The sequence below is a fragment of the Portunus trituberculatus genome, chromosome 21 (assembly GCF_017591435.1).
Source record: "Portunus trituberculatus isolate SZX2019 chromosome 21, ASM1759143v1, whole genome shotgun sequence".
Classification (NCBI taxonomy): Eukaryota; Metazoa; Arthropoda; class Malacostraca; order Decapoda; family Portunidae; genus Portunus; species Portunus trituberculatus.
In genome coordinates, this window is record NC_059275.1 from 9082485 (window position 1) to 9092484 (window position 10000).

The 10000-nt window shown below is 41.1% G+C and overlaps 2 protein-coding genes across 4 annotated transcripts in view; one reads left to right on the forward strand and one right to left on the reverse strand.

Moving 5' to 3' along the window:
* LOC123506999 (mucin-2-like) overlaps nucleotides 1-8472 on the forward strand; it is a 32643-nt gene extending 24171 nt beyond the window's left edge. Inside the window, exon 3 of the mRNA XM_045259495.1 lies at nucleotides 7971-8472. Within this exon, the coding sequence (XP_045115430.1) occupies nucleotides 7971-8472 (502 nt within the window). The remainder of the gene's footprint in view (nucleotides 1-7970) is intronic.
* The window catches only part of LOC123506875 (adenomatous polyposis coli protein-like), a 367568-nt gene that overhangs the window by 318911 nt on the left and 38657 nt on the right, over nucleotides 1-10000 (reverse strand). The window lies entirely within an intron of this gene.

A 10000-nucleotide genomic window follows, 5' to 3' on the forward strand; every position in this document is an offset into this window, starting at 1 on the left:
TTTTTTCTCTCTCTCTCTTTTCACCGTTGATGTGTTTTCAGTTTAAACGTATCCTTGAGAGAGAGAGAGAGAGAGAGAGAGAGAGAGAGAGAGAGAGAGAGAGAGAGAGAGAGAGAGAGAGAGAGAGAGAGAGAGAGAGAGAGAGATACAAACCAGAACAGATAATAATAGAACAGAACAAAGAGAAGTGAAAGGAAGACAAGCAAAAACAGGAATATGAGAAAAGAGAGAAAGAGAAGAGAAAGAAAAGAGAATGTCGAGGAGAGGAGGAAAAAAAGAGACAGAGAATTAGAAGAGAGAGAGAGAGAGAGAGAGAGAGAGAGAGAGAGAGAGAGAGAGAGAGAGAGAGAGAGAGAGAGATAAAGGAAATATGGCCAGTTCTCAGTCCAGAGAGAGAGAGAGAGAGAGAGAGAGAGAGAGAGAGAGAGAGAGAGAGAGAGAGAGAGAGAGAGAGAGAGAGAGAGAGAGAGTTAAGATGTTGTATACACTTTGCCAAGCCAATGAATATACAAAATACTGCCATAAATCATCACCTCCTCCTCCTCCTCCTCCTCCTCCTCCTCCTCCTCCTCCCTCCTCCTCCTCCTCCTCCTCCTCCTCCTCCTCCTCCTCCTCCTCCTCCTCCTCCTCCTCCCTGTACCTCCTCTTATCTGTAGCCAGTTAGAAGTAGTTACCAAACAGCCTCGAAAGGACCAACAGGTCTGTTGCTCTTTCCTTTGTCCTTTGTATTCCTCCTCCTCCTCCTCCTCTTCCTCCTCCTCTTGCCTCTTACATCTCCCAGTAAACAAAATAGAGATGTTTAGCTGAAAGAGAAAGAGAGAGAGAGAGAGAGAGAGAGAGAGAGAGAGAGAGAGAGAGAGAGAGAGAGAGAGAGAGAGAGAGAGAGAGAGAGAGAGCGGCTGGGAGATGAGTCATGGTGAGATAGAGGAGAGGAAAAGGTGAAAGTGATAAGAGGAGACAAATAACTGAAGAAAAAGGAAAAGAAAAGGGAAAAATCTTAATAATATTGATGCAGAAACACAACATTTTGCAAGAGTGACGTAGCAACACACACACACACACACACACACACACACACACACACACACACACACACACACACACACACACACACACACACACACGACTAATTAAAAATAGGAACATAATAGATACGAAACACAGAATAATAATTAATAAGACGACCTAAAGATAATTAGAGTAAGAAAGGATGGTAGACCTAAGCTATCTAATTTAGTCTGTAGGCTTAATGAAAAAAAAAAACGAGACAAGATTGAAATGAGTAGATCTGTGGTGGTGGTGGTGGTGGTGGTGGAGAAGATGAAGATGATTGATGATGATGATGATGATGATGGTAGTAGTAGTAGTAGTAGTAGTAGTAGTAGTAGTAGTAGTAGTAGTAGTAGTGGTGGTGGTGGTGGTGGTGGTGGTGGTGGTGGTGGTGGTGGTGGTGGAGGTGGAGGTGGAGGTGGAGGTGGAGGTGGTGGTGGTGTTATTTACTCTTTCTACAAAACACAATTCTACTTTCCGTCCATATTTGAAACACGTCAACACATCACATTTCCTTGTAACCTTCAGCAAAAACACCACAAACTGTATTTCCCTCCCTGTATTTCACCTTTCACATACGAACACACTACACGCTCGCACGCACCTCAAATGTCATCATGTTATCTTATGCTGCATTCCTCGTATTCTATTTGCACGGAAACCACTACGGAAAAATATTGGAACATATCAATTTTCCACCTGTTTTCATTTCAAGGTGCGTCTGTATTAAAAAAAATACTTTCCCTCTCACAATTTTCCAAGGCCACAGAGACAACTAGCCAAGTTTTTAGACAGTTTCTTCTTTTAATGAACCAGAAATCTTGCCAATCTATCACCAGAACCATAAAAATACTCTTAACCCCTTGAGTACCATGATGCGTCTCCATATTCATTCTGGTTACTATTTGGTAATTTTATACACCTTCAGAAACTTATATGAGGGATTAGAATAGTGAAAATTGTGGCCATTAATCTCCTGATCTCCATAGACCGTTCCTAATGTCAATAAAATGGTCTAATCGTAAACAAATCACAAGGTAAAAAAAAGTGTGCCAGTATGGAAGGGGTTAATAAACATGAAATCTTGCCAATCCATCACCAGAACTATAAAAATACCCTTAAAAGCACAAGTATCTTTCAACTCGAGCCTTTGGAAAGCAGTGATGGTGAAGAGCAAAGCGTTTCAGAATATGACACAAGTGAGGAAGGATACAGGTGAGTAAGCACGCAGGCAGGTGAGCAGGTAAGGCTTCCTGGTGACCTTCCTTGACCTCACATCCCTGGGCAACGCTTAACCCCCACATTACAGGGACGCATTTTCACCATGAGTTTTGGGTGCGATTAGACGATTTTATTGATATTAGGAATGGTCTATGGAGGTCAGAAGATTAATGGCTACAGTCTTCACTATTTCAAACCCCCCACTTAAGTTTCTGAAGCTGTATAAAATCACCAAATAGTAAGCAGAATGAATATGGAAACACGTCATGGTACTGAAGGCGTTGAGTCATTACCTGTCCTCACTACACACCTGGCGAAGCAACGCACCACATCTGAGCACACGTGACATGATTATTCCCTTAACTTTTATATGAATTTGAGTTGATAATCTTGGCGTGGGCTTTGAGTTACCTGAGATTACCTGAGCCAATTAGCCGAAGCACACCTAACATAGCCTTGCTTTGCCTTGCCTTGACATACCTAAGCTCACCTGAGGCGCCCCATATTGCTTGGCTAATTGGCTTTCCTCGCACGCCGCACACCTGACCTGTTTGCGACAATACCTGCTTGCACATACCTGAGAGATGCCCTAATGAGTTCTGCTTACGTGACACACCTGAGGACTTATTCTGCGCAGGGGTGTGTGTGTGTGTGTGTGTGTGTGTGTGTGTGTGTGTGTGTGTGTGTGTGTGTGTGTGTGTGTGTGTGTGTGTGTGTGTGTGTGTGTGTCCATTTTTATTTGCTTCACCTTCAGCACTGCGTCTGATTTTCACTCCTACACTCAAACATATATGCGTTATCTTCTATTTTTGTTCTTACTTTCTCTTTCCTTCATCTTTTTCCTTCTCTTTCTTTCTTTCAATCCACATCTCGGGAGGGAAACTTTTTCTTCTCCTTCTTTTATCTATTTCTCTATGTCTACTTTTCTTTCTTCCCTTCCTTTCTTTCTTCCTTCCTTCTTTCCTTCCTTCCTTCCTTCCTTCCTTTCCTACATCCCTCCTTCTTTCCTTCCTTCCTTCCTTCCTTCCTTTCTTTTTTCATTCTTTCCTTCCTCCCTTCCCTTCTTCCTTCCATCCTTCTTTCTTCCTTCCTTTCTTCTTTCTTCAATACAACACATGCGAACAGAAAAACCTACAAAAAAAGACAAGACAAGACAAGACAAGACGAAGAAAGAAAATGACAGAGGAACGAAAATAAAAACAAGAAAAGATAGAAGGAGAGAAGGAGAGAAACAAGGAGACATGGAAGGGATTTAAGGAAAATACTGATAGAGGGAGGAAAGCGAAAGGCAAAGATGGGAGAGAAGATAGAAGGTAAACACGCACAAAATTCTGGAAGGAAGAGAGAGAGAGAGAGAGAGAGAGAGAGAGAGAGAGAGAGAGAGAGAGAGAGAGAGAGAGAGAGAGAGAGAGAGAGAGAGAGAGAGAGAGAGAGAGAGAAGTAAGAGGAAGATAAGGAAATGCTGATAGATGTAAGAGGAAGAAGAGAAGGAGGAGGAGGAAGAGGAGGAAAGAGGGAAACATGGAGGAAGGAAGGAGGAGAGGCAAGAACACGTCAGAGGGAAAGAAAAGGAGAAATAAGGAAGGGGAAGGAGAGGAAAGGTAAAAAAAAGGTCCCACGCACACTTTTCTTTCTATTATGAGGTGTTCTGCTTCCCTCCACACCTCCGTCCACTCCCACACACCTGCCATGCCTTGCCTTGCCTTCTTGTCGGCCTTCCACACCTGCACCTTAACATAGATAGATAGATACATGGGTAGGTTAACAGACAGACAGACAGACAGACAGACAGACAGACAGACAGATATATAGATAGATAGATAGATAGATAGATAGATAGATAGACAGACAGACAGACAGACAGACAGACAGACAGACAGACAGACAGACAGACCGATAGATAGATAGATAAATCCGCTCTTGCCAGGCCCTGTTGAGATAGATAGATAGATAGATAGATAGATAGATAGATAGATAGATAGATAGATAAATGGATAAAGATATATTAGAAAGATAGATATTGATTTGTGCAGCGAGGCCGCATAAATAAATAGATAGAGAGAGAGAGAGAGAGAGAGAGAGAGAGAGAGAGAGAGAGAGAGAGAGAGAGAGAGAGAGAACCTTGAAAATACTCTTAATTAAAAACTCGTGTCACTTTTTAAAATAGTGGAGGTGCGGAAATTCTCTCTCTCTCTCTCTCTCTCTCTCTCTCTCTCTCTCTCTCTCTCTCTCTCTCTCAGTGATGAACTTTTAAAGATGACACCATACACACTATATATTTAGTTTCATTAGTCTCTCTCTCTCTCTCTCTCTCTCTCTCTCTCTCTCTCTCTCTCTCTCTCTCTCTCTCTCTCTCTCTCTCTCTCTCTGTTCACGTCCTCACTTTTGCATTACTATATTTGTTTTCTGGTATGTTGACGAAGAGAGAGAGAGAGAGAGAGAGAGAGAGAGAGAGAGAGAGAGAGAGAGAGAGAGAGAGAGAGAGAGAGATATGAACAAATACAAGAGAAATATTAATGTTTATAAATTAATTTCACTTACTTTATACTTATGTGTTCGTAATTTATTTGCTAGTTTATGCAATGTTAATAATCTCTCTCTCTCTCTCTCTCTTTCTCTCTCTCTCTCTCTCTCTCTCTCTCTCTCTCTCTCTCACACACACACACACACACACACACACACACACACACACACACACAGAAAACAAAGCATTTCCACACCTAATAAACACAAACTTTTTCACGTTTTATACCAGAAAACCAAAAATAATTCTCACTTTATACAATTTTCAAGGCTCAAAAAAGGTGAAACACAAGAAAGTCAAGCAAAACAATACTCAAGTTAGACAAAAAAAATCCCTCAATTCAGAAAACTTCCTTAAAAATCACAGGAAATACAGAGAATCATTTAAGAATACACACAATTATACAAGAGACATTAATATTTCCATGGTTAAAGTAGTGAAGAGTGTGGCCATTAATCTTCTGACCTCCACAGACCCTACCTAATGTCTATATAATGGTGATCTTACATAAATCTCAAGGTAAAAATGAGTCCCAGTACTGAAGGGGTTAATAGCTACACAAATCTTTAAACAAGCTTCACAATACAAAGAAAAACTGGATCCTTCAAATAATGACTTTTTTTTCCTTCATTTTCATTCACACAAAAAAAATAAATAAGAAAAAAAGATACCACTGGATTTTTTTTTTTCCATCTTCCTTTCCCCTTCAACTCTCATTTTTCTTTCCTTCCTTCCTTCCTTCCTTCCTTCCTTTTCTCCTTCTTATCTATAACATTCTCCCTCTCTTTCTTTCCTTCCTCCCTTCCTTCATTCATCTCTCCACCCCTTCATCTATCCACATCCGACAGACACACTCCACCACTACCACCACTCTTCCACATATTCTCCCTTCACACTCCATACCAAAATAAATAAATAAATAAAGTAATCATTGGCTATTTTTTTCTTCCTTTCCCCTCAACACTTAATTCCCCTTCCCTTCCCTTCCTCTTCCCTTTTTTTATCTATATAATTATCCTCTGTCTTTCTTTCCCTCCTTTCATTCATTCATCTCTCCACCCTTCACCCATCCACATCCGGTAGACAAACTCCACCACTAACTCCACTCCTCCACCTATCCTCCTCCCTCCCTCCACCCATAAAATAAATAAATAAAAGTGACCACTGGATTTTCTTTTATTTTATCCTCCTTCTTCCTCCACTTTCAATAATTCTCCTTCCTTCCTCCCTCTTCCCTTCTTTATCTCTCATTTCCCATCCTTTCTTTCTCTCCCTTCCTCCCTTCATTCATATCTCCATTCCTTCACCCATCCACATCAGGTAAGCAAACTCCACCACTACCTCCACCTATTCCACCTATAAAATAATAAACAAATAAATAACACTAACTATTCCTTTTTTTTCTCTTTTTTTTTCCTTCCTTTTCCCTCCACTCTTTATTCCCCCTCTCTTCCTCCCTCTTTCCTTCTTTATCTCTCATTTTCCACTATCTTTCTTTACCTCCCTCTCTTCATTCATCCATCTCTCCACCCTTCACCCATCCATCACTCTTCCACTTATTCCTTCCACACACTCCATCCATGAAATAATAAATAAAATAAGTGGCCACTGGATTTTTCTATTTTTTTCTATCTTGCCTCGTTTTCTTTACTACATATTGGAAAGTTTCAGCCAAGCGTTAAAAACACGATCAAAACATGTTGAAATGGTGACCTTGGCGAGAGTGAACGTGTGTATGATGATCGTGGTGGTGGTGGTGGTGGTGGTGGTAGTGGTGTGGAACTAAAAGTAAATTATATCTCTCATCCTCTCATCCTCTCTCTCTCTCTCTCTCTCTCTCTCTCTCTCTCTCTCTCTTCATAATTTCCTTTTTTTCCCTTCTCTATTTCCTCTTTCGTGTCTTTTCTCTACATTTTTTTTCCTTTTCATGATTCTTTTTTTTAGATTTTAATTTTTTTCCATTTCCCCATTTTTCCCTTTTCTTCCTTTTTTTCTCTTATCTTGTTTTTCCTTAGTTATCCTTGTTTCTCCTTCACTTACTTCTTTCTTTTCCTCTTGTCCTTCCTTTCCTTGAATTTCCTTTTCTTTTTTCTTTCTCTCTCTTTTATCTTCTTTCTTAGTTATCCTTGTCTCTCCTTCACTTCCTTCCTCCTTTTCCTCCTGTCCTTTCTTCCTTCATTCTTTTTCCTTCCTCTCAATCCCCTATCCATATTCTATCTTGCCTCTCCTTCCCTCTTCCTTCATTTATCCATTATTCCATCCCAATTCTTCCTTTGTATCCTTTCCTCCTTCCTTCCTTTCCACTGGTCTCAATCCTTCTTCCCTTCTTCCTCTTCCCTCTCTTTCTTTCTTCTCCCCTTCATTCATTTATCCACCTCCACTCCTCCACCTATTCTCCCTACCCCCTCCACCTGTCCTGCACCCTCTAACTAACCTGCAATCACCAGTAATTAACCTCAACACCCACCTCACATACACTACATATGCCGCCCCAGTGACCTGACCACCACCACCACCACCACCACCACCACCACCCGTCACAATATGGTTACTGGGAAGCGCTTGACCACACCACCGTTACTCACCACCCTCACTGTATTTGCTGCTTATACTGTATACACCACCGCCTCTTCTTCTTCTTCTTCTTCTTCTTCTTTTTCTTTTCTTTTTTTACTTTTCTTTTTTTCTTCCTTCTTTCTTTTCCTCATTCTTTTCTTTTTCTTCTTTTTCTTTTTCTTCTTCCTATTTTTCTTCATCCTATTCTGCTTCTCCTTCTTCTTCTTCTTCTTCTTCTTCTTCTTCTTCTTCTTACTCCTCCTCTTCTCCTTCTTCTTCCTCTTCCTCTTTTCCTCCTCCTCCTCCTCCTCCTCCTCCTCCTCCTCCTCCTCCTCCTCTTCTTGATGGTGTTGTTGTTTACTTTGGTGTTGTCCTTTACCTTTTTCATTATCATTATTGTTCCCATGTCAACACCACGTCAGCTTCACGTCATGCTCACGTCAACACCTGATTGATGCCGCATCCCCACTTGTATACACCCAAAAACCCACCAACATCCACTTAAATCCATAAAAATCCACTAAACCAAGAATAATCTACCTAATATCCACATGAAATCCACATTACATCCACTCTAACCCTGCCAAAATTTCGTGACACATCCACTCTCAATCACCAGTCTCCACTATTCCACCCATCAGCCTCCACCAGCTACCACCAACATTCTCCACCTTTCCACATCCATCCAGCACCTTCCACATACCTCCACATCCACCCACCAGCCTCCTCATCCACCCACTAGCCTTCTCCACCCTCCACTATTCCTTCCAGCACCCTCCACTACCCTCATCCACCCTCCACCAGCCTTCTCCATCCACCACATCCACACAACAGCCTCCACTAGCCTCTTCCATCCCTCCACAACCCTCTACATCCACCCAACAGCCTCGACTATTCCATTCAGCACCCTCCACTACACTCCACTAGCCTTATCCAACCTTCACATCGATACACCAGCCTCCACTATTCCATCCACCACCCTCCACCAGCCTCTTCCACTCTTCACATCCATCTACCACCCTCTACTAGCCTTTTCCACCCTCCACCAGCCTCTTCCACCCTCCACTATTACACCCAGCATCCTCCACCCTCCACATTCATCATTCTGTGGGAGGCAATGACGAAGGGAAGGAAAGGGTGGAGGAAAGTGGATGAAGAGGGAAATTGAGGTCACTGAGTGTGTGTGTGTGTGTGTGTGTGTGTGTGTGTGTGTGTGTGTGTGTGTGTGTGTGTGTGTGTGTGTGTGTGTGTGTGTGATTATTCAAGTGACAGGAAAATACATACATGAAAGAATTTGGGTTATAGAGTGGGTGTGGTGTGTGTGTGTGTGTGTGTGTGTGTGTGTGTGTGTGTGTGTGTGTGTGTGTGTGTGTGTGTGTGTGTGTGTGTGTGTGTGTGAAGGACAGCATTCTCATTCGTTTTATTGCTTTATTTTTACATTTTCACTGATTTCTTTTTGTGGTTTTACTTTTTTTTTTTTTTTCATTATCATCCATTTTTAGTCACCCGAGTTTTCAAGTGTAAGTTTTAATTATTGTTTCATTGGTTACGTGTAAAGTGTCAAGGATATTTTTATTAATCTTTTCCTTGTGATTTAAAGAGAATTACAAGTGTTTTAAGTCAAGTGTTTCTTTATCCATCTTTTCCTTGTAATTTAGAAAGAGTTACAAGTGCTTTAAATGTCAAGGATGTTTATATCTATCTTTTCCTTGTGACTTAGAAAGAACTACAATGGTTTTCAAGAGTGTTTGCATGAGCTTTACTGATTTAATCCAAGTTAATGGCGTTTTTTTTTAGGATGCGTTCTTTAACCCCTTCAGTAATGGGACACGTTTTTACCTTTGAATTTGTGTACGATTAGATCATTCTATTGACAATCAGGGTCTATGGAGGCCAGAAGATTGATGGCCACAGTGTTTACTATTTTAATACCTCACACGAGTTTCTCACGCTGCACAAAATCACCAAATAGTAAGCACAATGAACCACGCACCATTCTTCACTATTCTAAGTAGTGAGCAGAATAAACCAGTAACCAGTCTTCACTATTTTAATCCGCACCTGACTTTCTGAAACTGTAAAAAATCACCAAATAGTAAGCAGAATGAATATGGAAACGCGTCATGGTACTGAATGGGTTAAAAAATACTTATAATGAACCTCAACAAGTTTATAAGAATATGAGGAACAAGTGTGGTAGAGTGTGATGGGAAAAAGAGACGTAGAAGTAATGTGAAGGAAAAAGTGGCGTAGTTTTAATGTGAAGTGTTACGAAGTATACTATGGAAGTTTTGTATTATTAAGAATATATTTGTCTTTTGTGCTAATATTTGTATTGTCCCCCCCCGCTACACACACAAATAATTAGAGAAGGTACCAGGGTGAAGAATGCGGTCAAGGCAAGGTTAAGAGAGAGAGAGAGAGAGAGAGAGAGAGAGAGAGAGAGAGAGAGAGAGAGAGAGAGAGAGAGAGAGAGAGAGAGAGAGAGAGAGAGAGAGAGAATTATTTTTTTTTCTATGTACTGCCACCTCGGATAGATCGAATGGATAACTTGGCACCCTTTAAATCTAGACCTTTAAAAACTTCTTTGACCAATGTACAGTCCACTCTCTAGGAATGGAAAACAGAGACGTGACAGAAGGAAAAAGA